The sequence below is a fragment of the Mus musculus genome, chromosome 9, assembly GCF_000001635.26.
Source record: "Mus musculus strain C57BL/6J chromosome 9, GRCm38.p6 C57BL/6J".
NCBI classification, from domain to species: domain Eukaryota; kingdom Metazoa; phylum Chordata; class Mammalia; order Rodentia; family Muridae; genus Mus; species Mus musculus.
Window position 1 is genome coordinate 114,073,436 of NC_000075.6, and position 27,732 is coordinate 114,101,167.

The 27,732-nt window shown below is 47.3% G+C and overlaps 1 protein-coding gene across 1 annotated transcript in view; it reads left to right on the top strand.

The window, feature by feature from the left end:
* The window catches only part of Susd5 (sushi domain containing 5), a 41,380-nt gene extending 16,082 nt beyond the window's left edge, over positions 1–25,298 (top strand). The window contains exons 4-5 of the mRNA NM_001101510.1: positions 8,986–9,174; positions 22,202–25,298. Of these exons, the coding sequence (NP_001094980.1) occupies positions 8,986–9,174; positions 22,202–23,475 (1,463 nt within the window). The 3' untranslated portion in view covers positions 23,476–25,298. The remainder of the gene's footprint in view (positions 1–8,985; positions 9,175–22,201) is intronic.
* The last annotated feature ends 2,434 nt before the right edge of the window (positions 25,299–27,732 follow it).

Below are 27,732 nucleotides of genomic sequence, written 5' to 3' on the forward strand. Positions count from 1 at the left end.
TTCTTCCCTTGTGGGGATTACAGCGTTGACATAGGTTACAGAGGGAAGGAACACCTCCTTGGCCAAAGCAAGCATGGGCTGGCCAGGGGGATTCCTCCATACTGTCAAGTGCTGCTCCGTGAGCTCTCCTGATGTTTCTTAGCACATGCAGTTAATAAGGCTCAGCGGAGAGGACCCAAGGGGGTGGAGGCTCAGCTCGGAGGATTTGCGGTTCCTACTCAGCATAGGTGAGGCTCAACTGGATGCCCCACAGCATACCCTCTCTCTGGGTGAGCATCACGGCCGAGTCACTGGTGCTGCGCCCTTCTGGCAAGGCCAGGAAAATGAAGGGTGCTTACTTCAAAACTGGCAGACAGGCATCTGCTAAAATGCCCAGAGAGAAGATGGGGCCTGGCTCGCATGCGCGCAGCCCCTCCCACGCTTCTTTAAAGCCGAGCTCATCCCCCGATGTGTAGATGCGGCTTTTTCCTTCGGGTGTTCTTGTTTCAGACAGTGAATTTCCAGTCCTGTGGTGATCTCACTTCGACTAATAAGTGCAGTTATTTTTAACTGACGGGATGCTGATGAAATACGCCTCTTCCACTTGGGTCGTCCCGTTCCCATCCTCCCTCTCCCATCGTTGTACCCGTGTCCCGCCTCTGCTTTGGGAGCTTCTCCATTGGGTGGGCAGCCTGGGGCTTGGAGGCTTCAGGCTTCCCTTCCACTCTGTCTGCCACACTCCAAGCCAACACTTTGCTGCTGTCTCTGCTCCTGAGACCGAGCCGGCCTCAATGTCCCTTTCTTGCAGGCATTGTCACCCCATACATGACAGTCACCTTTGCTTCCCATAAAGACAGGCAGGGACGGGCAGTTTTGTTATGCCTTCAAGAAGAGCTGGATCCTCGCTGTCCCCAAGACAAGACAGATGGGAATTTTTGAAAGGAACCAGTTTTCAGGTCTGCCTTGGAGGAGTCCCCCTGCCTCAGAAATGGCTTTGGGAAATTTCCCCAACTGAGGCATCTCTCTAGCCCCGGCTCAGCCTATCTTTTAACCTCTAACTACGTGGGTGTTTTAGAGGCTGTGGCCAGGACTGTGCTCCTTCAAGATTTTGAGTGTTCTGTGTTCAAATTTAGGCTCAAATATAGTCTAGTGACTCCATGTCCTAGAAGCAAAGGAAATAGAGGTGAGTCTTCCCCACTCTTCCTCTTTACCACGTCAAGGGCTCCCTCTTTCTCTGTGTGTGCACTGTTCCTTGTCTGCTGTGGATTTTCTAGTTTTCTGGCCTTTGTGGGTGGTGCAGTGGCCATCAACCTTCCTAACGCTGTGACCCTTTAATACCTCGTGCTGTGGTGACCCCAACCATAAAATGATTTTCGTTTGCTCTAGTTTTTATAACTGTAGTTTTGCTACTTTTATAAATTGTAGTGTAAACATCTCCACTTTCTGATGGCCTTAGGCGACCCCAGTGAAAGGGTCGTTCGTCTCTAAAGGGGTCCTGACCCATAGCTTGAGGACCACTGGTCTAGAAGACTCCGAGCTGGGTAGCCATGTTGAACAGTAGCAAGGAAGATCTTGGTGCATTTGAGAACTGTCCCCAGCAGGAGGGACAATCTGAGATAAGACTGGAGACATTGAGAAGAGTTATCTGTGGGGGAGGAAAACTGTATTGGATTTTTTAAGAGGAGATGGGACGCCATTGCCCGGCTCTTGTCTAGAATGGTTTTGAGCATCTCGTGATTGTTCTAGTCGCTGGAGGTAGAATTTAGGTGAGCACAAGCCCCCGAGCTTGCTCCCCATATGGAGACCAGTGTTAAGCTAAGAGAGAGCTGGGTGCTTAACTCGATGGTAGGCTGCTTGCCTCACCAGTGTGAGGCCCTGGTTCAGTTCCCTATAACTCAGACAAACAAACAAACAGAATAGAAAAGAAAGCAAGTTGAGAAGCCAAGAGTAACATAGGTTCTGGACTTTTCTATTGAGATAAAGTGCTCTGTCTACGGTCGTACCACCCTGAACACAACCGATCTCATCTGATTTCAGAAGCTAAGCAGGGTCGACCTGGTTAGTACTTGGATGGGAAATAAAGCACCCAGACCAAAAGCAACTCGAGGAGGAAAGGGGTTATTTTGCTTCCACTTCCGGGTCACAGGTCATCATTGAGGGAAGTCAGAGCAGGAGCTCAAGCAAGAACTGAAGCAGAAATCACGGAGGAAGGCTGCTTACTGGCTCACTCACTGGCTCTGGCTTAGCGAGCTTTCTTATATAGTCCAACCCACCTGCATAGAGATGGTACCGCCCAGAGTGGGCATCCACAGCCGTGACTGATCACAGTAATTGAGGTTCCCTCTTCCCAGATCACTCTAGGTTGAGTCAATTTGACAGTAAAATCTAATCAGGCCTGTGAGGCCAATGCCCTTATCCACATGGACAAATGCATGCACACACACACACACACACACACACACACACACACACACACAGTGAAAAGCACTTAATACTCTTATAGAGGACAGGATTCGGAGTCCCGGTGTCCACATTACATTGGGTGGTTCATGACTCTCTTAACTCCAGATCCAGGGGTGCTGACATTCTTTGTTGGGCTCCGTGGGCACTCACACCTACACACACGTGCACACACACACACATTCATACACAAATAATAAAACAAATATTTTTTTGAAAGAAATGAAAAACCACCTGGGTGTGGAGGCACTTGTCTTTAATGCCAGCACTCAGGAGACATAGTCAGGGAGGTCTCTATGAGTTCAAGCCTTGCATACTGTCTTAGTCAGGGTTTCTATTCCTGCACAAATATCATGACCAAGAAGCAAGTTGGGGAGGAAAGGGTTTACCCAGCTTACACTTCCACATTGCTGTTCATCACCAAGGAAGTCAGGACTGGAATTCCAGCAGGTCAGGAAGCAGGAGCTGATGCAGAGGCCATGGAGGGATGTTCTTTACTGGCTTGCCTCCCCTGACTTGCTCAGCCTGCTCTCTTATAGAACCAAGACTACCAGCCCAGAGATGGTCCCACCCACAAGGGGCCTTTCCCCCTTGATCACTAATTGAGAAAATGCCTTACGGTTGGATCTCATGGAGGCATTTCCTCAACTGAAGCTCCTTTCTCTGTGATAACTCCAGCTGTGTCAAGTTGACACAAAACTAGCCAGTACACATACATAATAAGTTTCAAGTCAGCCAGAGCTGCACAGTGAGACTTCCCCTGCTCCTGGGGGGTGGGGGCGGGGAAGGAGAGCCACTACAGATCTCATGGATATTAAAAGAATTGTAAACATAATATGAGTATATAACTAGGGCTGGAGCAATGGCTCAGCAGGTGAGTCAGCTGCTGCTTTGGCAGAGGACGTAGTTTCAGACCCCAGCACCTGTATCAGGTGGCCCACAAGTCTAGCAGACAGTTTGGTTCCCCAGCGCACAGGCTGGGTGGGTCCAACCAGCCGTAACTCCAGCCCTAGGGCTTCTGGTGCCCTTTCCTGTTCTCTGCACTCATGTGCACAAACCCAAACCCAGACACATAAATACATGTGATTAAATATATATATTTTAAAAGATCTAAGTAGCTGCACCCTCAGCTTTGAAACCTAGATGAAATAAATCAGTCCATTGAAAGAACAGTCTAGCATCCCTGTTAAGACAGGAGCGATCTCAATTAGCCTCTCTCTGTTAAAGAACAAAATAAATAATAACTCTAGAACAGAGAGCATCAGGCACAGATGGGCCTGGGCATTTAAGGAAGAAATTATGCTGATTCTCTATGAAATTTTCCAGAACTTAAAAGCAGAAGGAATACTTCCTAATTCATTCCATGCGGCCATTATTACCTCCAAACCAAAACCAGACAAGACATTCCAAGAAAAGAGGACTACAGACCAATTTATCTCATGAACACAGACAAGAAAACATTAGCAAATCCAATCTAACAAGCTATAAAAGAATTACACAAGCCACGTGTGGTGGCATGCCTGGAACCTCCCACTCCAGAGAGGCAGAGGCAGGGGAATCACAAATTTGAGGTCAGACTGGGCTATGTAGTGCTCCACCCCACTCCAAATTTACAGGAATTGGGAAGATGGCTTAGTGGATAGGAACACTTACTCCGAAAGTAGGAAGACCTGGGTTCAGATGCCCATCATACAAGGCAAACGCTGTACACGCCTACGGCCCCAGAACCAGGGATGGAGACAAGGTTGGGGTTGAGGGAACTTTATGACCAAGCAGTCTACTAAACTTCAGGTTAGTAAGAAACCATATCTTAAAGCTGCCGGGTGGAGAGTCACAGAGGAGGACACTTGATGTCCTGCTCTGAACTGTGCATGTGCAGACATGAGCACATGGACCCACACATTCCCATATAGACAGCATGCTTGTACACACACACACACACACACACACACACACACACTAAGTGTGCTTATCTGGTTTCACATTACATCAATGGACTACAGAAGGAATATCACATGGCTATTGAGTCAGGAGAAAGTTGGCCAGATCCAGCACCCGTGGATAATAAAATAACCCTTTCATCAATATCGAAATAGAGAGGAAGTTCCTCAAGACGCCTGAGAACATCTATTTAAAAAACCCTGCTGCCCCTGTTTCCCTGAATGGCGTGAGATCAAATCCTTCTCAGTAAGATCAGAAACAATGCACCTCTTACCCCTGATTTCCAACCTCAAGTAGAAGCTACAGCTAGAGCTGTAAGGGAAGAAACGGTGGATAGAGGGGGATGGAGAGTGCTCAGCGGCTAAAAGCCTGTACTACTCTTCCAGAGAGCCTGAGTCTGGTTTCCCACATCAGGTGGTTTATGATCACCTGTGTGTAACTCCAGCTGTAGGGAAACCAACATATACTTACACACACACACACACACACACACACACACACACACACACACACACAAGTAAACACAGTTAAAAATGATAAAAGTCAATCTCTTTAAATAAAATAAAAGGTGGACAGAGCAGTAAAGAAAAGCTAAAGTTGTCTGTCTACAGATAAAATAACTGTATAGGCGGGAAACTCCCAACAATATTATAACATTTCTTTATTCATTTGCTTAGTGGGTAATCGGGCATGCACATGCTCTGGTACATAGGAGCTCAGAGGATAACTTGTGAGACTTGGTTCTTTCCTTGGTTCTTCTACTGTGTGAGTTCTGGGGCTAGATCCCAGGTCATCAGACTTTTGGGCAAGTGCTCCTACGCACTGAGCCAACTCTCCAACCCCAAAACCTAAAACAATTGACAAAAGTGTCTTGAAATTGATCATAGCAAAGTTGCAGAATACAAATTATGACGTGTATAGAGTTGACTTTATCAATTTGACAGAACCTAGAATTGCTTGCGAAGGGAGTCAATGAGGGATTCTTAACATTGGGCTGGCTGTAGTCATGGCTGTAGAAGTTGTCTTAAATTAATTGATGTGGGAAGACACTGCCCACGGTGGGTGGCACCATTCCTAGGCAAGAGAGACCTGAATGTATAAGCGTGGAGACATTGAGCACAAGAAAGGTGAGCTAGTGAGTACCAACAAACGAGAAACGGACAGGTCTGCGGGAGACAAGGATTGCCATGGGAATCAGACAAAGAACTCTCAAAGCTCAGCAGTGACTAAAGAGTAATCTGCCTTAAAAATGGACAAAAGACCTGAGCAAATACCTCACCAAAGAAATAGACAGGCAGCAAGCAAGTGTAGGAAGAGATGTTCAATGCTGTGTGTCCTTAGGGAATTGCACATGAGAACACAGACCATCACTGGTCTGTCTTAAGTTCCGCTGCTGTGATGTATACCGTGATGAAAAGGCAAATTGGGGAGAAAGGGGGTTGTTTTAGCTCACAGTATCAGATTACAGTCTATGAACACAGGGACTTCAAATCGATACTCAGGAGCAGAGAGAGAGTGAATGCATACAGCCCACCCGCTCACTTGCTCTTCTGTGTGCATCTCACTTTCTTATACAGTTCAGAAGCCGCTGCCTAGGGAACGATACCACCCACAGTGGGCTGGGTCTTCCCACACCAATTAACTTAAGACAGTCACCACAGACATGTCCACAGGTCAACCCAATGGAGGCAGTTCCTCAACGAGGCTCTCTTTCCAGGAAAGTCTAGCTTGTGTCAAGCTGACAAAAAAATGACCATCACAACTTCATTTCTATCAAAATAGCCAAAATCCAAAACTCTGGCACCTTCAAACCCATGCAAGAGCATTAACTACAACATTCCTGTTAGCAATGAAAAATGGCTCTGCTACATTGAAAGATAGTTCGACAATCTTACTAAATTGATGTTGTTTGTGTATGGTGGTGTTGGGGGGAGTTATATGTGCAGCTTTGTGTGTGCTGGAAGACCAGGAGATAACCTCATGTGTTACTGAGATTGTTTTTGGCTCAGGGACTCTCCTTTTTTTCTGGAACTCACCAAGTGAGCTAAACTGGCTTGCTGGCCAGGGAGCCCCATCCCCCATCCTGGGTGTCTATCTGTCTCTGCCTCCCCAGAGCTGGGATTGCAAGAATGAACCACCCCACCCAGCTTTTGTAAGTGAGTTTGTAAGACTTGCACTAGGGTTCTTATTTATCTACTGAGTCATCTCCGAGACCCCATGTTGTCACTCTAGTCACATGATCCAGCGCCTGCCCATGTTGGGGAGAAAGGAAGTGGATCAAAGAGGCTTTTTTAGACCAGAAAGTTCTCTTTAGGAGACTGTGATAGAGCACACATGCATTGTAGCAATTGTCCAAACCCATAGGATGTACAGTTCCAAGAGCTAACTGTGAGGGACATAGTATAGACTTTGCGGGGGGGTGGGGTGGGGGAGGGGGCAGGTGATGTTTCTGTGTTAGGAATGTAACTATATGGTGGAATTACTGAGGAAGGACACAGCCTGAGGTGGGAGGGAAGTAGGTATATAGGAATTCAGTGTATCTTCATTTCAATTTTGTGCAAATCTAAAATACTTTTTCACAAATATAGAGTTAGCTAAAACCAAACCAAACCAAACCAAACCAAACCAAACCAAACCAAACCAAACCAGAGTTTTCAGTAATAGGCACAATTGAATCCCATTTGGGTTAAATTATACAGATGTTGGGCCAGTGAGAGGACTCAGCAGGTAAAGGAATTTGTCACCAAGCTTGACAACCTGAGTTTGATCCCTGGGACCCACAGGGCAGAAGGAGAAATATTCTGCCCCAAACTCCTCTGGTTTGCGCTCATGCTCTGTGATAAGTGCCCACTCGCATGCACATGTGTAGACACATGAAACAAATATATATAATTTCAATCTTTGAAGAAATAAGCAGATGTTTTATATGCATTTTATGTCATTTTGAATCTCGGCTCCACATATGACACAAAAACAAGTGGGATTTGTCTTTTGGGGTCTGGTTTCTTTTGCTTAGCATGATGACTTCCAGTTGTGCCTGCCATCATGAAAATGTCATGGGCTCTCTTTCCTCTATGGCTACATAAAATTTCTTTTGTGGGAAATGCCTTGGCTGCTTGCTGTATAAGCATGAGGGCCAGCATTCAAATCCCCAGGATCCACATAAATGCTGGGTGGACATGGTGGCCTGCCAAGTGGACATGGTGGCCTCCTGGGTGGACGTGGTGGCATGCCTTCAGTCCCAGCCTCAGAAGGCAGAGACGGGGAGTCGCCAGAGTGAGCTAGGTAGTGAGATAGCCAGAAGGGAGAGCAATCGATCTGCCTGAGAACCTCTGCCTCAGTGAGTAAGATGGGAGAGAGGGGCAAATGTCCTAAAAGCACACATGTGCATGCAAGCATGCATGCACACCACACGCACACGTGAAAAAATAAACAAATTAAAATTCCATCCTGCATATGTTCCACTTTTTGTCCTTCCAACTCTTGCATATATGGAACTTTGCGTATGTGCATTTATATATGTATAGAGTGAATATTTCCATCTGTATGTATTTTACATGTGTTTACATGGCTGCACTTGTGGCCATGTTACCATTAGCTATCAGACAGATGCTATACATGTATTTATGTGAGCATACATCTAACGAGCACTTCTGCGTGTAGGTAGGTCTCTTGACCACACACTGATTCCTTCATCCAAACAAGGCCAAAGGACCTGTGTGAGGCTTGTACGTGTGAGTCACCAAGGAGACCGCAGAGGGGTCTCGGTGTCTGGCAATTTTAAAATACAAACTATAACTTGGTACCACGATGAGTCACTCAATAGGTTTGTTTTTTTTTTTTGGGGGGGGGGGGAGGGCTCCTCCGTGTCAGGCATTCTACCAGGCAATGAACAAGAGAACTTGTTCCTGGGATCCTGGTGTGGGTATAGGTGACACTCGGGACAAGGTGTCGGGGTAGGTGGGTTCACTCTGCAGGGTTCTTTTCTCATAGGCTGGGAATGTTCTGTATCACTTGTGTATTCGAACTCGGCCTGATGCTGGGGTGGAATACTGGTGACAGCTTGGGAAAGGGTGGCTTTCTTTTGGCTCACCGTCTGCAGGTGCAGTCCATACATGGTGAAGATGGCTGGAGGCTCCTGCATCCCCAGTCAGCTCTCCCTCTGCTGTGTCTCTCGGTCTCTCTCTGTCTCTGTGTCTGTGTGTCTCTCTGTATCTCTCCGAGTCTCTGTGTCTCTGTCTGTCTTTCTCTAGCTCTGTCTCTGTCCTTTTCTCTCTCCTATACTCCTGACTATCTTGGAACTTGCTATGCAGACCAGACTTGCCTCAAACTCACAGAGATTCTCCTGCCTCTGCCTCCCTAGTGCTGGGATTAAAGGTGTGCACCACCATGCCCCACTAAACTCTCCTTTGTATGTAGTCCTGGACCAGAGCTCATGAAATGTGACCCTACATTAAGGTCCTTCAACCTCAGTTAACCCAGACTAGGAAACCCCACAGATATCCCGTATAGACGGGCGCAGAGATGCATTTCCATTGTGGATCCTAGTTCTGTTAGGCTGGCAAGGGAGATTAACAGACTCTGACTGTTGCTGCTTCTCCTCAGAGAGACCGTGTGGAGACCCACCGTCATTCCCACACACCATCCTCCAGGGTCGCACTGGCTTGGAGATGGGGGATGAGCTGCTGTACCTGTGTGCACCAGGGTCCGTCCCAGGCCATCGGGAAACGGCCTTTACCTTGTTGTGCAACAGCTGTGGGGAGTGGTACGGACTGGTGCAAGCCTGCGGGAAAGGTAAGTGTCACTTGTCTACCTGCAGCCCACACAGGGCATGTAGACAGCGGCCATTCCACCTCTTTCCACCTGCAGGCATCGAAAGCCTCTATACCTGGGAGTACGCGTGCTTGGGGCATTGCAAATGTGGTATGAGAACCACCGCCCTCTGCATCTGCCTGCTGGAGGTGGAAGGTTAACAAGCCCACTCTCTCGTCTCTGAGGAGAGACTTGATCTTAAGCTAAAGTGCTTTTTTTTCTTTTTTCTTTTCTTTCTTTTTTGTTTTTTATTATTGTTGTTGTTGTTATTTGTTTGTTTGTTTTGTTGTTTTTCAAGACAAGGTTTCTCTGTTTAGCCCAGGCTGTCTTGGAACTCATTCTGTAGACCAGGCTGGCCTCAAACTCAGAGATCCACCTGCCTCTGCCTCCCAAGTGCTGGGACTAAAGGTGTGCACCACCAGTGCCTGGGTCTGAGTTACTTTTGAAATAATTTGTATTATATTATTTTATGTGTTATGGGTGCTTTGACTGCACGCATATCTGTCAACCCAGAGCTTGCCAATATAAGCAGAGATAGTCTTGCTAGCCAGCTTGCTCTGTCTCCACCTTCTGGATCATAAATTAAATTAGAGACATACTGTCATACCATGTCAGCATTCACGGGCATTTCTGGGGAGCCAAACTCTGGTCCTCACCCAGTACAGGAAGCACTGTAGCCATTGAGACATCTCCTCAGCCCCGCTACAGTATTGTATTTAGGACAGTTTGTCCTCAGATGTCCTGTAGAGCATGAGGGGAGAATGACGGTGACTAGAACACTTTTTGGACCCTGCAATCCATCCACACCGTCTAAAGTTTTGTTTGTTGTATGTCTCTGCTGTTAATGACAATCCATAGTGTGATACAGCCCTGTATGCCAGGCTGCCAGAGGGGACATTTGGCTTGTTTTCATTTTGTGGCTGTCAGGAACTGTACCCATGAGCTAGCTGTCTGTCATCTGTGCCACTGGGTTCTCAGGCTGTGTCTGGTCACTGGCTCCTATGAGTGTGAACTCTGCCATGCAATGTGCCTGCGCAGTGTTAGGGGTTGTTCCCCGGGTGTTTTGTAGACCAGGCTGATCAGTTGACCCTCTGGTGTTTAGTTTTCTCATTACTGTGACCAAATCTCTGACAAGGAGCACCCTAAGGGAGTAGGTGGTGACCATGGTTCTATGGGGACTATGGGCTTTAAAGGGACACAGTCCATCTCTGTGCCGAAGGTGCAGTGTCAGAAGCAGAAGCATCAGTGACAGGCACAGCCAGGAAGCAGCAGAGTGCTCAGCTCACCTTCCCCAGCCTGCAGAGTGGCACCTCCCACATTCAGTGTGGGTCTCCCCATCCCAGTTTACCTAAGCTGGAGACTCTCTCACAGACAAGGCTGGAGGGTTGTCTCTTCTATAATTATGGACCCCGTGAAGCCGGATCGACCTCAACCCTCACACCCTCCTGCCAGAAGTGTCCGGTAGCTCATGTCCCACAGCCCCAGCAGCCTTCAGGACCGCCATCTGTGCATTCAGCCCAAATGCTCATTTCGTGAATGGTAGTGCAGTCACGACGTGTCAGTCAAGCATTAAACTTTCTGCATGTTGATTGTCTGTTGGCAGAAATGATTGGCCAGGGTTTCTAACTGCTTAGAAATGGTCATTTACAGTCAAGCAGGGTGGCGCACGCTTTTAGTCTCAGCATTTGAGAAGCCGAGCCAGGCAGATCTCTGAGTTTGAGGCCAGCCTGGTCTATATACAGAGAGGGTTCCAGGACAGCCTGGGCTACTCAAGGAAATCCTGTCTCAAACAAAAACAAGCTAACAGAAAGGAAGGAGTAAAGGAAGGAGGAAGGAAGGAAGGAAGGAAGGAAGGAAGGAAGGAAGGGAGGAAGGAAGGAAGGAAAGAAGGAAGGAAGGAAAGAAGGAGGGAGGGAGGGAAGGAAGGAGGAAGGAGGGAAGGAAGGAGGAAGGAAGGAGGAAGAAGGAAGGAGGAAGGAGGAAGGAGGAAGGAGGAAGGAGGAAGGAGGAAGGAAGGAAGACATTTACTTACATACCATTGCTTTTCTTATGGGACATTCATGGTTATTAATATGTTCTATTCTTCCCAGCTTGGGAGGTAACGCTCATTTATAAAGTGCTTGTCTGTCATGTGTGAAGCTCCGTGTTTGGTCTCTAGCAACACAAATACACACACATTAAAGCCATACTTTTGTTTTGTTTACTTTTTCATTATTATTAATGTGTATATGGAGTGCATACACACCGTGGCATGTAAGTGGAAGTCACGGGACAGCATGCAGCGCTCTTTCCCTCCACCTTGTGGGTGCTGGGCTCCGACTCTGACCTCAATGCTGTGAGCACTTTCCCCACTGAGCCATTTCCTGGCCTGGTCCCTTTTCTTTTCTTTTCTTTTCTTTTCTTTTCTTTTCTTTTCTTTTCTTTTCTTTTCTTTTCTTTTCTTTTCTTTTCCTTTCCTTTCCTTTCCTTTCCTTTCCTTTCTGCTCTGCTCTGCTCTGCTCTGCTCTGCTCTGCTCTGCTCTCTCTCTCTCTCTCTCTCTCTCTCTCTCTTTTTGAGTGGGGAAGAGCGGGCAGAGTTTCTCTGTGTAGCCCTGACTGTCCTGGAACTTATTACGTAAACCAGGCTGGCCTCAACCTCACAGGGATCCATCTGCCTTCAGAGTGCTGGGTTTAAAAGTGTGTACCTCCATGCTCAGCCCTTAATTTCTTTTTTCCTGAGACATAGTTTTGGTTCAGTCAACGGGCTTGATCAGGTTCTTTCTCCGACAGCTAAAGAATTAAAAGACAGGAGTTTATCCAGGCATAGGGATAGGACCCAGGGCCTCATGAATGCTAAGCAAGAACCCTACCAAGTGAGCTACACCCCCAGCCCTTAAACAGAACTGTTAAAAATAAGGATTCTGTCCCAGCGTGTGGCTAAATCTCGTCTCAATGCAGAGCACGCTTTGACGAGTGTGCTTTTGTTATTCTTTACATTTATTTTATAACTTTTCAGAGGGTGGTTTAGCCATAGACCACCTGCAAATTCTATGAGCTATTACAAACTTTTGGTATTAGATAGGTAGATAGATAGATATTAGATAGATAAGTAAATAAAATTAAATGAAGTGAAATAAAATGGATTTCCATTATAAATGCAATGTTTGTTAGCATAGATTTGAAAGTTGCCTGTGAAATGATTACAGACGTGCCTAGGGCCGCTCTCTCTCCTTGTTAGTTCCCAGTAACTAACGTTACAGAAGCAGACAGGTGCTGCTGTATCAACCGTCTGGCGCCCATTCTCACCCAGACTCTTAATATTTTCCAGAGGCGCTGAAGTCGCACCTTCCAGTGAGCCACACCCATCTACCAAATGGGTGGTTTACTGGCCCAGGGAGGAGGAGGAGAACTAAATGCAGGTTTTGTGTGTTTTGGAAGGTGTTTATTTTCTCACTGCAGCGAGGAGTCAGAGAGGATTCTGGTCTTCACACTTGGCTGGGTGGACAGAAGGCTACTGTTTCTCTTAAGCTAAAGACTTAGCATGTACGGTATCTGTGTCCCAGTAAGAAGCGTGTGTGTGTGTGTGTGTGTGTGTGTGTGTGTGTGTGTGTGTGGTGTCTCAGAAAACCTTCACCAAGGTCATGGTGACACATGCCTGTAACCCCAGCCCTTGGGAGCTGGGGACAAGAGGAGCAGGAGGTGAAGGCATCCTGAACGGAATAGCAAGTTCAAGGCCAGCCTAGGTCACATGAAAAGATACAGAGTAAGACTGGGGTGTCACTCAACTGGCAGTGCTGTGCTTTCCAAGCACATGTGAGGCCATGGGTTAGCTCCTCAGGGCCACACCAACTATGTGTGGTGACACACACCCATGGTCTCTGCAGGTGGGAGTCCAAGGCTGTTCTTAGGCTGCTTGGTAAATTCTGGGCTAGCCTGGGGAACATGAGATAGAAACTGTGCATGGTAGCATACATCCCCCACCCCAGCACTTGGGAGACGGAAACGAGGCTTCATCTTCAAGGTCACCTCTGCTACCCAGCAAGCTAGAGGCCAGTCTGGGCTACAAGAGAAAGTCTTTTTTTTTTTTTTTTTTTTTTTTTTTTTGAGATGGTTTCTCTGTGTAGCCCTGGCTGTCCTGGAACTCACTCTGTAGACCGGGATGGCCTCAGTCTTAAACCAAGAACTCAACACACATATGGAACTTGGGGCAGAAGTTTCCAGTGGCCTTTTGGAGTCTTAGCGCTTGCCATGGAGGTGAGGGCTAAAGGCTTTAGTTCCCAGGTTTTTTGCTTCAGCCTTTCTTGCCATCACCATCCTTTCCCCCTCTGGCCACACAGGATGTATGTATGACCTCTTCTGGAGCCAGGGGTGGGGGCCACAGGACCCCTCCATCCTAAGGACAGGTGACAACAGAGGACACAAAACAAGAATGGAGAGAGGAGGGGCTGTGAGCCATGAGAACCACAGAAACACTTTAGGAGTCATCCGGAGGTTTGTGTGACCAGGGTGGGGACCAGTCTCACTGTGCCAGTGGCAAGAAAAATGACCCAAAAGAAGGACATGGGTTTGGCATCGTCAGAACCAGACACAGCAAGGAGATCTGTGGTACCCGTGCTTACAGAGCAGAGCATCGAGGGTTTTCTGTAATTAGAGCAACGACCAGTTATAACTAGATACTGAGCACAGCAGAGAGGCACGCCAGACAAAGCTGCCAACCCAGGAACGGAAACCAACATGTGTGGATTTGGACAGGAGAATGGAAGACTGCAGAGCTAGATCCAGACCGGGCCTCTAAAGCCAATGCTACAAAACCCCAGCAACTGAGGGAGAACACAGCAGACCAGTTAGCTTGGTGGTCAGGGCTTGCAGGACCCCCACCCCCACCCCCCAGGAACACCTAAGCTAAGTCTAGGCGATAAACAGTGCTCTTTCTTTCAGGACAGCAAATGAAGACTCTGGAAGGCTGAGAGGAGTGTTCTGTCCTCAGCTCTCCTCAAGTCCTTTTGTCATTTAAATATCTTAAACAATCAATTTGTTTTTTAAATGACAAGACAGCAGAGCCCACAGTGAGTGGGGCCAGAGCAAGAGGAAGAAGAGAAGGTGGTGGGGGGCGGCAAAGAAGAAAGAAGACTTAGGGCTGGCCAGGCAGTGGTGGCTCACACCTTTAATCCCAGCACTCGGGAGGCAGAGACAGGCGGATTTCTGAGTTTGAGGCTAGCCTGGTCTACAAAGTGAGTTCCAGGACAGCCAGGGCTACACAGAAAAACCATGTCTCGAAAAAAACAACCCCCCCCCCCCAAAAAAAAAGACTTAGGGCTGATGAGATGGCTCTTGGCGTAAAACCACCAAGCCTGAGGACTGGAGTTCAATCCCCATAATCCACATGGTAGAAGGCCAGAACTGACACCCACATGTCCTCTGACCTCTACTCAAGTGCTGTCACCATCCCCTCATACACAGAAAATTAATGAATTAATTTTTTTTAATTGAGTAAGCAAAACCAGCCCTTGCCACTCCTTGGACAGCCTTCTCTGCTTGCCAGGGCCACCGTTCTGTCTTCTCTGGTTTTCATGGAGATTAAAATGTATCAATGGGGGGCACACATCTTTAATGTCAGAACTCAGGAGGCAGAGGCAGGAGGATGTCTGTGAGTGTGGGAGTCTGGGAGCGGGAAGGATGTGCCCTCGGGTCCCATCCTTACCCCCTTTGTTACCCCTTGCCTGGTACATCCCCACTCACCAAACCCACGGAATACAAGGGTCACAGCGACATCTCCTGTGAGCGTGTTTCTCAGCTTTCACTTCCTTGATTTCTACAGTCATTAAATCCACTGAGCACTTCTGTGCACATCTTCCACAAATGCCAGTTTTCTGGCTTCCCTCCTACCCCCTCATCCTCTGCTTCCCGGGCTCCATGAGGCACCCAGTGACTAGTAAATGGTTTGATTCAGTGTGTGTGTATGTGTGTGTGTGTGTACAGGTGTGTGTGTACAGATGTGTGTGTATCCGTGTGTGTACCCATGTAGGTGTGTGTACAGGTGTGTGTATCTATGTGCATTTATTTATTTATTTATTTATTTATTTATTTATTTATTTATTTATTTAGTGTGTTTATTTCCTTTGTTTAAGCTTGTTTTTTGCACTTACTGCATATTACTTGTTGATTTTGTGTGAGTGTGGGTACCATGGTACACTGTGGAGGTCAGAAGACGGCTTGCAGGAGTGGCTTGTGTCCTGCCCCCAAGTAGGACTCTCCAGGCCTGGCAGCAGAAACTGTTACCCATGAACAAGCTTGACTTTTCTCTGTCATGTTTCCCAAGGGCTTTTGTTTGTTTGGGGGATAATCTCTCCTGCTGCGCAAACTGGCCTCGAACTCATTAGGCAGCTGAGGAAGTCCTTGAACTGCAGACACCCCAGCCTGCACCTCTCACGTTCCGGGGTTCCACCATGTCTGGCTCTCTCTAGCCTTTCTTTTTAATTCCTCTGGTCTGATCAGCCATAGCCACAAGACACTCCCTCTGACTGAGTGAATAGCTGTTACCAAGCAAATATCTGTTCCAGGCCATCTCTGTACTGGGATTTATGATGATTTCTTTCTAAACCTTTGTTTAAAGCTTCGCTTACTACAACAAGACACCCATTTAAAATATAAAATTATCTGCGTTACCCAGGTGGACATATGTGTGAACACACTATCACACTCACATCACAAACCAGAACACTAAGTTTGGAGGGGCGGCTCAATGGTTAATAACATGGATCCTTCCAGAGGATCCTGGTTCAATTCCCAGCACCGACATGGAGGCTCACAACTGTCTAACTCCATCCACACAGACAAAACACTCACAAACATAAAATAAAAATATTCAAAATCAGAACAACTCCATCACCCCAACTTGGCCCTGCACCTTTCCACAAAGGGCATTTTACATATTTCACCTCATTGTGAGTGTGAATACACTAATGGCTAGCTCCAGTGTGCAGAGGGGAAAATTTGGGCCCACAAAGCTTTCTTGACTTGCTTGTGTCACATAGATAGGAGGAAAACTCACAGAGCTTGGGTTTAAAGGAGGCCTGTGACATTTCTGTGTCACCATTGAATAGGGGTACCTCTGCCAGGAACCTCAAAACTCCTAGCAGGCAGGGTCAGAAGCTAACTCCCAAACTGTCTTCTCCTTGAGTCACCCCCCCATCCCACCCCCGCTCTTACTTCGGACAGCGTTCTTTTGGTTTCTTAAATCAACCTCAGTCTCTGTTTTTCTCTTCCATTTGGGCTTCATTCTCCTCCTTGACTCAAACATGAGCCCAAAGCTGAATTTAGAATTCCCTCGTCAATATGACCATATTTGTTCAGAGGTTCATTGAGCCACTGGTTATTTCTGGCATGTCTGCATGTCTTTTTTTGTTTTTAAATGACTATTTTTAAAGGCTGTGTAAGGAGGGCAAAGAGAACCTAGGCGTAGGTTTCCCAAAAACGTGACAAGGATGGAGGGTGGTGGCAGCAGGAGAACCCTGGAGCGCTGGGTGCTTCTGGAACCCCTGACCACCTCTCCAGCAGTACTGCAGACGTGTACACAAGGTGGCTCCTGGAGCTGAGGGTGGGGTTCTGGGGAGGGAGAGAAGGAGGGTCAGAGATGCCAGCAGCATATCCTCCAGGCTAAGTAAGCCAGGGTGTTAGTTACCTGGTCTTCTGTGCTTCTCTGTGTATGCATGTATATTTGTGCGTGGATGGAGACGTGTATGCATGGGGACCAGAGGACAAGTTAGGGCGACATTCCTCATGTGCTATCTACCTTTTGAAAAAAAAAATTGTGTAGGAGTGTCTTAGTTAGGGTTTTACTGCTGTGAACAGACACCATGACCAAGGCAACTCTTGTAAGAACAACATTTAATTGGGCCTGACTTACAGGTTCGGAGGTTCAGTCCACTATCACCAAGGTGGGAACATGGTAGCATCCAGGCAGGCATGGTGCAGGAGGAGCCGAGAGTTCTCCGTCTTCATCTGAAGGCTGCTAGCAGAAGACTGGCTTCCAGGCAGCTAGAATGAGGACCAGTGTCTCCTACTCTGGTTAGTGTCAGTTCAATCATGGTTAATCTCCTGTCCCTCATGACGATGCGACTTCACTTTACAACATACTTAAGAATAAAGGATAAGGGCTGGAGAGATGGCTCAGCGGTTAAGAGCACTGACTGCTCTTCCAGAGGTCATGAGTTCCCAGCAACCAAATGGTGGCACACCATGTTATGAGATCCAGTGCCCTCTTCTGGTGTGTCTGAAAACAGTGATGGTGTACTCAAATACATAATATGAATAAATAAATCTAAAAAAATTATATAGGATAAGCCAGATATGGTGGTGCACACCTTTAATCCCAGCACTGGGGAGGCAGAGGCAGGCAGATACATCAATTTGAGGCCAGCCTGGTCTACAGGGTGATTTCTAGAAAATCCAGGGCTACACAGAGAAACCCTGTCTTGAAAAAAACATGAAAAAAACCAAAAGAATGTAGGATAAGTCACATAGAAGAAGGAGTTGAACAGTAGTTTTTCCAAGCACTGGCCCATAGACTTCAGACCAAATAAAGCTTTATAAAAACTGGCTTCTGCCTGGGTGTAATGGCTCATGACTTTGATCCCAGAGCTATGGAGGCAGAGGCAGGTGGATCTCTGAGTTTAAGGCCAGCCTGAGCTACATAATGAGGTCCAGGCCAGCCAGGGCTACATAGTAAAATCCTGCCTCAAAACACAAAATCAACAGAAAAACCCTCGGGGCCATGAGAGTGAACTTTTATTGTTTAATTAAATTACTCTGGTGCTGAGATGCCTTCTCAATATTTACATTTATATTCATCCTGACTGATGCTGCTCACAGCCTTTAGAGACACCATCTTTGTACCTGTGTGTGTACCACGTGTGTATGTGCACCACAGCATATGGGTGAAAGTCAGGGGACCACCTGTGGCAGCCACTTCCACCATGTGGACCCAAGGGGTAGAACTCAAGACATCAGGTTTAACAGCAAGAATCTGACCTGCTGAGCCATCTCCTCACCTTATTATTATTATTATTTAATTAATTAAAAGCAAATTGGACACTAAATGAAAAAAGAAAAAGAACATGACTGCTCCCTCGGTATGGTGGAGGAGGTTTATTGTAGATTATGTGGGAAAGAATAGCTAGAAGCAGGGATATCTGGGAGAGTCCAGAGTGGATATGAACAGAGCCATGTGAGGAGAGGAGTGAGGGGAAGGAAGAGCAGCGAGAGGAGAACCAGGTGCAGCATCCAGGAAGCCCAAAGATGCAGAGGGCAGTTAACCAAAATGGTTGGACTACATAGGGAAGAGCAGCCCGGCTCCCTGTCCTGGAGAGTTCAAGGTAGAGGGTGGGTCTGCCAGCCAGGAGGACCCTGTAACAGGTGCAGGGAGAAGCCAGGCAGCCAGGTCTGCTTTGATATGTTAAACAGGCATCTCAGCCATTTGTCCCAGGTTTGAAACTTAACAGACATAGAATAAAGTAACCTGTGGCGTTGTGAATCTTCTTTGCAATAAGATTTGATCTTGCTTTTTTCTGAAGAATCTGCCAGCAGTGGTCTCCTGGGAACTCTATGAAACTGACACAATGGGTGTGTGTGTGTGTGTGTGTGTGTGTGTGTGTGTGCATGCGCACCTGTATGAGTGTGCCTGTGACTCTGTATGTGTGTGTGCCTGTGTGCATTGTGAGTGTGTCTGTGACTGTGTGTGTGTGTGTGTGTGTGTGTGTGTGTGAGCGCGCACGCTCAACAATGGTGTCTTTTCAGAGGACTTGGGACAAGCCGTTCGTTCCTCATCGATTGGCAGAGGGCCAGCGCCCCCTTGTGTTTGGGGGCTGTGCTTCGGGAAATAGGTCTTCTGTTCTGAGTGGTCATGAAGCTGCTTTGGAGAGCAGTTTGGGTGTGAGCTACTTCAGACTTTTCCTCCTTCCCCATGCCAGAACAATTTACTCTTTCATTCCTTCAAAGATGCCTCTGTGAGCCAGACATGAGGATGAATATCTGTAATCCCAGCAATTTAGGAGATTATGAATTATAGACTAGCCTGGGCAACATAGCAAGACCCTGTCTCTTTAAAACAAACAAACAAACAAAAAACCAACAAAACAAAACAAAAAAATCAAGTATTTTTCAGATACTTGTGGTAGGTCTTCTTATCCTACCTTAGAGATTCAATGTCTGGATTCCTTCTTCGAGCAACCCATGGCCAGTGTTGTAGCTTTTTCTGCATAGTAAACCATCCTCTCACCCAATCCCTACTGCTTAATGCATAATCAGGGAACTCAGAGGTTAAGAGCACTGACTGCTCTTCCAGAGGACCCAGGTTCAATTCCCAGGACCTACATGGACGCTCACGACCACCTCTAACTCCAGTTCCAAAGGATCTGATGCCCTCTTTTGGCTTCTGTGAGCAGTATGCACATGATACACACACATGCATAAACAATGTAGAGCTGGCCCAGGTGTCTAATGACATAACCTCAGCACACAAGGAAGGGGTGGAGGTTAAGAGGCCCTGGAGAGAAGTTTAAGGTCAGCCTCAGCTACTTGCTAAGTTTAAGACCACCTTGGGGTATGTAGGACTGTAGGGAGTCAGAAACAGGTGGATCTCAGAGTTTAAGGCCAGCCTGGACTACAGAGTTCCAACCAGAGCTATCCTGCCTTAAAAAAAAAAAAGACAAAAGGAAGAGCAGAGAACATGTCCATCAGCAATCTTTCCATTGTGATCCATCTGTAAATGCCAATACTGGCAAACCTAACCTCTTCATTCCTGCCCAAGACTTCACCCAACATCTTTGAATATCTCTACCTGGATCCAGGACAACTGATCTGTTTCACATAACATTTACAGAAAGGTTTTGTCATCTGATCTTGTGTGTTGTGTTTTAAAGTACAGTTTAGAAATAAAACCCAGCCATTTATTCAGCAGGGTAAGACCAACTTGTAGATTTCAGGACAACTGGTTGACCTCAGTGAAGTTTACTGAGTGAAGGAGTTGGACCACAGCAGGACCCAGAATGACATGACATCCTTGGGTCATGGTCCCTTCCTTTCATGTCTCATTATTTTCATGTCCATTATTTACAACAATACATGAGACTTGCTGGTCTTTGAGCTTCTGGGGAGTCTCCTAACTGTCTCTCCCTTTGTAGAAGCACTGGAACATCACAGGCTTATGATACCCACCTGAATTTTATGTAGGCTCGGGGGATTTGAACTCATATCCTCATGCTTAAGGTGAGCGAGCACATTTGCCCACTGAACCACCCCTACCTCCTTCCACCTTTTTGTTTTGTTTTGTTTTGTTTTGTTTTGAGGCAGAGTCTCTCCCTGAATCTGGAGTCCTCTATTTTTTTAGTCTAGATGGCCAGCAAGTCTTGAGAAATCTCCCTGTCTCCAGCTCCCATTGATGAGGTTAGACATATATGGCTCTGACCCATTTTTATTTTATTTATTCAATATTTTTACATTTTATTTATAGTATGTGTGTGGGGTGAGACAGAGTTCCATATACCCCAGACTGGCCTTGAACTCCTTATATAGCTCAGGATGACCTTGAGTTTCTGATCCTCCTGCCTCCACCTCTTGAGTGTTGGGATAACGGGTGTGCATGTCTGCTTGACATGGCGCTGGGATCAAACCCAGAGCCTTGTACACTGTACCGGTTGCTGTTTGTACTTGGCTGGAATTACCTGGGAAGATGGAATTGCCTTGCAGGTTGGCCTGTGGGTCGCTGTCTTGATTGATAGCTGTCTGGGAGAGCCCAGTACACCATGGCTTTGCACTGTGTAAGAAAGTTAGCTGATCTCAGAAGACAGGGGCAGGTAAATATGAGTTTGAGGCAAGCCTGGTCTACATAGTGAGTTCCAGGTCAGCCGAGGCTGCACAGTGATACCCTGTCTCAGGAGCTGGAGTCAGGGAGATGGAGACGGAGGAGCTGGCTGAGCATGGCCTGAGAGCTCGTTGCAAGGCAGCGTTCCTTCATGGTCTCTGCTTCAGCCACTGCCTCCAGGTTCCTGCCATGATTTCCCAAAATGATGGATTGTGACCTGGAAGTGTGAGCTGACCAAGGTCACAGTATTTGTCACAGTGAACTAGGCTATGCATGCTAGCAAGCACTCTCCCAGCTGAGCTACATCCTCTGCTCCCTGACCCTCCACTTTTGAGACAGGGTCTCACTACATGGCTTAGATTCAAACTCACAGCCCTTCTGCCTCATTATCAATTGTTGGAATTACTGGCATGCACTATCATACCACATTTTTTTGTATGCTATTCTAAGTGGTAGCCTTAAAACTGTTAGTTTTCTAAAAATCTTTTTTAAAAAGTTGTTTGCTTTTCTTTTTTTAATTGGCGTTTATTGGAGTCATTTATAGGAACATGAGTGATGTAAGAGCAGCTGCACCACCATAAATCCCACCCCAGTGTGGGTGATGACTCATGAGAGGAAGTTTTTGATTTCCTGTGTCTTATAATCTCCCTTTATTCTTTTTACAATTATTATTACCTTACTTTTTTTTTTTTTTTACAGTCCAGTTGTTACCCTCCTCCTGGTCTGCTCTCCCACAGTTCCTCATCCCATTCCTCCTTCCCCCAACATCTCCAAGAGGATGCCCCCGCCACCGCCCCATCCCACGCCCCAGGCCTCCCCACTCCCTAGGGCCTCAAGTCTCTTAAGGGTTCGGCACATCTTTTCCCACTAAAGCTAGACCGCGAAGTCCTCTGCGGTATATGTGTTGGGGCCTCAGACCAGCTCATGTATGTTGCTTGGTTGGTGGAAAAAGTTGTTTTCTAGTATATAGACATATGCTTGGTTTTTCAAATATTTCAAGCTCTCATTTTAGTTATAAAGTCTGAGTGTACATTCTTCAGGGGTGACTATGATTCCCAAGTGACAGCAGTTGTTAATTCTCTTCCAGTCTCCATGGTCTGTTCCCCTTTGGGTTTTTCACACTGACTCCATGTCTTTAGGTCTAATGAAGTTTCTCCTCTTTCCCCCCAGATGAGGCCGAGGCCCACATTGACTATGAAGAAAATTTCCCTGATGACAGATCCGTGTCATTCAGGGAACTCATGGAAGACTCCCGGGCAGAGGGAGAAAAGGAAAAGGCTCAGGAAGACGCCTCTGACGAGACACCAAAACAAGATCGTCTGGTCTTCACTTCTGTCTCTAAAGAAAACATAGCCCAGGTAAAAGCCTTTGTGCCTACCACAGGCTCGCCAGGCGCTGGGGGCAGTGTGCGCACTGACTGGCCACGATCCCGCCTACACCGGAAGTACTCCCTCTGGTTTCCGGCCGAGACTTTCCACAAGCCAGAGCTGGGAAAGGATGAGGGAGATGAGACCAAAGAGCCACTTCCTGCCAGAGACAATCACAGTGAAGAGAAACCGGCCCCAGAGGAGTCTGAAACAAGGCTGGTCTATGCCACCACCTACAGCCCCTCAGAGCCATTTGTGGATAGGAATGACAGCAAGGCAGAGGACCCAGGGGTGAGCAGCAGCGACGATTCCTGGTTAGATGGCTACCCTGTGACAGATGGGGCTTGGAGGAAGGTAGAGGCTGGGCAGGAGGATGATGAGGACAAGGGGGATGGGTCAGTGGGACCGGATGAAAGTGGCCTCACGACTCCTGATAAGGAGCCGGAGAATGTCACCGTCACACCTAGTGAATCCGTGATACACAGCTCGATCAGTCCATCTCAAATGCTCGACGTAGAAGCTCTGGTTCCAGGACCCATCAATGTGTCTGAGACTGAGAGTTCCCATACCAGGGATGTTGATTCGACCAGTTCTCAATCAACCATACCCCGGAGAGTCACCACACAGCCGTCACCCAAGGTCACCTCACCCCATGAACTGGCCAGCTCCACCCAAGAGACAGTAACAACAACCCTCCAGCCGACACATAAACGTACGCCCTCGACTGATGTGGAGGCCACCCAGCCTCCAGCAGGGGTGACAGCCCCTGAGGTTCAGGATAACTTCCCTTATCTGTTGTCTGAGGACTTCTTGGGACAGGAGGGCCCTGGGCCTGGTGCAAGTGAGAAGTTTCTTCCAACCTCGGCACCGTGTGTAGGGGATGAGTGTCCCAGCTTCAGGAAAGGCCCGGTGATCGCCACTGTGGTCACCGTCCTGTGTCTACTGCTACTCCTGGTAGTCGCGGGAGCCGTGTGGGGCTACCGCCGGTGCCAGCACAAGAGCTCTGTATACAAGCTGAACGTTGGGCAGCGGCAGGCTAGACACTACCAGCAGCAGATTGAGATGGAGAAGGTGTAGCCTCTATCAGCACGGGCTCTCACAGAGCAGCTCCGAGGAAGATTAGCTGTGACTGATCACACCGATAATTCCCGGGATCTGAGTCGGATAAGGCTTCACCCTCTAGAGTTCAAATCTTTCTTCTATATGCTGAGAAGTGTCTCTGGGGGTGCCTAAAGGGTTGGTGACGTCATCACACATGTCAAGGTCTCCTCAACCAGCTGCCCTGGAATTCATTGCCCGAATCCCAGATCTCTGCTTTGACCCCATTCCAATAGAAGGCTGGGGTGTAGCTCTTTTAAAAATCACCTTTCGTTTTGTCTTTAGAGAGAGAATCACAAACTCCACACTCCAGGGCTGGCAGTGAAACCCAGTTCTTGGTTTCTCCTCTCAGGATTAACTGTTTCTCTGAACTCCAGGAAGAAGGAATGATATAGAAGCGGGGAAATGTTTGAAGAAACCCAAAGACTGCTTTATCAAAAATGGATCCTACTTGGTAGAGAGCGAATAAACATGAATATGATGTCCCTGGGCTGATCCATCCCAGCCATTGCTTATAACAGTGACCACTGAGTGGCGTCTCAACGGTGTTTCTAGACAGTCATCCAACCAGGGGCACATCACCTGGGGAGTTGTGGAAGATGTGGCTGAGCCAGCCCTGAGCTCAGTCTTCAGGTAGTTCTGATGGGTATTGATGTTAGTTGGCCTCTGTCATCTGTGGTGATCTTGGAACCCAGGAAGGCCTGGAGTCAGGGAGGAGAGAACTGTCCACGCCCTGTCTCACTTGAGATCGGCATCCCACAGCATCATGTAAAGTGTCACCTCTGGCTGACTCCAGGGTGTTAGCTCAGAAGTAAGCACACCATGGGTTTCTATCTGAATTACATTCTTGAAGGTGTGAAAGTGACAGGGCCAGCACATTTTTTTCTGAGGCACCACGGGAGTGTCTGTTTTTATATGGCACCAGAAATCCTGACCCACATTTTTGTTGGTGGTAGCTTTACAGTTGAAACACAGGTGGACGGTCTAGCAGGTATCAGGTCCTGGGGTTCAATCTCTGGGTGTGGTATGACCCTAACCCTAAAACAAAAAAGTTGGTGATGGTCTTTTACCAAAGGAAGAAAAAAGGTCTCACAATATATTTTCTGTGCTGTCACCTGCCTGATTCACGTGTTAGAAAGCAACAGGTTATTGTCAATAGCTACGGAACAGTATAATACAATACAAAATCCCATGGACCATAACTGGGTTACACGAAGGCCCAAGGGGACCAGAGAGGACACGTCTGCTCCAGAGGGAAGAGAGAGGGAAGAAAGAAGATGTTTTCTGTATGTAGCCAAAGAAGAACTCGACGGAGTAAACACAGAGACTGTACAATTTTAAATCGGATTTGAATCTCTTGTGAGATGGCATTTCTATTTTTATGACTAGTTATGTAAATAACCTTTGTCTCCATGCAGGGATGGTGTAAGTAACTAATTAAACCCAGGACACTGAATTTATACCAACACGTAAGTAGATGGTATTAATACAAATGTCTTAATAAGTTTATTATAAATTATTAACATGTGTCAATGAATCCTTCTATAGACTCGGACTGTAAAGTCAGCGCAGCGCACTAGCTCATACATTTTACCAATTTGCTGTCATCTTAATTAATATGGAAGAGCATGAGGACTGCTCGTCGGAAGGGCATACATGGGTCACTGGCTCACCAGGAACCTAAGCTGTCATTGCAAAAGCTTTCAGAATGGTAATGCTTATGAAAATGGAGAGGAGGGGGTTTCATTAATACAGAGCTTCTGATATATCTAAAATAAAGTTATTTCCCCCAACACTTGATAAATGTATTGAATTTCTACATTACTGGACCTCTTCTTAAACTTGTGAGTGCACACATGTGCTGTGTGTGCATCTGTGACTGCGTGTGGGGGTCAGAGGGCAACCTCAGGCGCTGATCCTCACCTTCCATGTCGTCTGCCACAGGGTGTCCTGTTGTCACGCCTGCATACACCAGGCTAGCTCTCCTGCCTCTGACACATATCTCTCTGTCGGAGCACTCGGGTTACAGATGTCCACTCCTGTGCCTGGCCTGATACGAGTTCTGGGGGTCAACCCCAGGTCTCACACTAAGCATCTTACACCACCTCCTGCCCCCAGCCACCTCCCCTGCACCACTAGGACTTTTAAAAAAAGTATTCACTAGTAATCCTGAAGACAATATCTTAGTGCATGTTGCGTATACACTGTGGTTCTCTCTAACCCTGACCTCAGCTTCCTTATCTCCTGCTGCAGGTTTTGTGTGTGTGGGGGGAGGGGTACAGAGCTCTCTTCCCGACCCCCTTCTCTCCTCCTTCCATCCTCATGCCAATCATAAAGGAATCTGGAGAACATGCTAGAAGTATAGAATTTGGGCCTTCTCCAGCTCTGCTGAGCCAGAACCTGCAGGGAGCATGGTGCCCTAGTAATGAGTGTGCATGATCAGGTCTGAGAGATCGCACCCAGTGATCCCTCCTCTCAGCAGTTAGACTCTCAAAGGAATAATTAAGGAGGGCTAGACAGAGCTCTGCAGATGTGCAAGCTGACAGAAGGACCAAAGGTTGGTAGGGAGCTGGCAGGGTACTTGGTGACAGCCCCAGCAATTGGGGAGCTCTGGCCTGGGGTAAGATGCAACCATGGTCCAGCCAAGACCTGGAGCAGTTGGGGATAAAGACCTGATCACCTCTCTCTGTAGTCTTTAGCACATGTGTCCTGTTGGCAACAAGAAGAGCCCAGATAGTCTATAGCATAGGTACCATAGGGATGGAGAGAGGGAGAAAGGGAGACAGGGAGACAGGGAGACAGGGAGACAGGGAGAGGGAGAGAGAGAGAAAGAAGGAGGAGGAAGAGGAAGAGAAGGAGGAGGAGGAGAAGGAGGAGGAGAAGAAGAAGAAGGAGGAGGAGGAGGAGGAAGAAGAGGAGGAGGAGGAAGAAGAAGAAGAAGAAGGAGAAGGAGAAGGAGAAGAAGAAAGAAGAAAGAAGAAAGAAAGAAGCTGTTGTCTAGCTGGGAGGGATAATGTACTCAAACAGAAACCATTAGCATCAATGTCATCTCCTTTAGTAACATCCCAACATCCCCTGATACCTCCAGGCACCAAGAGACTGTGACTCTCAAGTCTCCTGTGTTGCAGAGACACCGGGCAAGTGAAGATCTCTCAGATGCTGAAACACTAGTAAAGTACCTGGTGTACCCTCACTGATAGTGAGACCCGCCTACTCCCCCACTGGGCCGGTGCCATGGAGATCAAACAGGGCCGCCTCCCTCGCTGAAATGGGAACCATCTTGTGTAACTCATGCTCCAGGTCCCATGAGATCCAGCCACCCCTTGTCAAGCTGAGAACACATCCTTGCTCAGTCCCTCCTCACACAGGCCTGCCCACGTGCTTCAGGAATCCAGATGTAGGACTTTACCTGACACTCAAACACTCCCAGGCCACCAAGTAAGTCCAAACACAGGAACTGTAATGATACTAACCATTCTTATAGCTTATCCAACCATAGGGGAACAAAACAAAACAAACAAAAGTAGCAAAAGGGATTATTCAAGCATAGGGGTTGAACAGCACACTTGAATGACTAATAGGTCACTGAGGAAACGGAGACATAAACTGAATGCATATTATAGTAAAAGCTCTATTTTTGGTTACGGCAAAGAAAAAAATGTTTACAACTACAAATGATTCTATTTAAAAAAAAAAATCAGGGCTGGGGGCTAGAGAGACAGCCCAAAGCGGCTAAGAAGACTTGTTTGTAGAGACACAGGTTGTATTCCCTGCACCATGAGGCAGCTCACAGCTGGCTGTAACCCAGTTCAAAGGGTTCCTACACCCTCTTCTGACCTCTGTAACAGGCACTCATGTGGCTCACAGGCTGCAAGCAAAACAGTCACATATAAATAAACCTATAGAAAAATGCCTTTTAATCACAGCCGCAGAGCTATCTGAGCGGTTAAGAACAGTAGCTGCCTTTTCGGAGGGCACAGGTTCTGTTCCCAGCATGCCCAGCAGCTGACAACCTTCTGAAACTCCAATTCTAGGGGGTCTGACACCATGCTATGACCTGTACAGATATACAGGCAGAACTCATAGACATATAAAAATAATATAATTCTTTTTAAATAATTTTTTTAATTAAAGAGGAACTAAAGAAACGCTTAGCTATTGAAAGCACTCACTCTTCCTGCGGAGGACAGGAATTTGCTTGCCAGCACCCATACTGGCCCCTCACGACTCAAGACC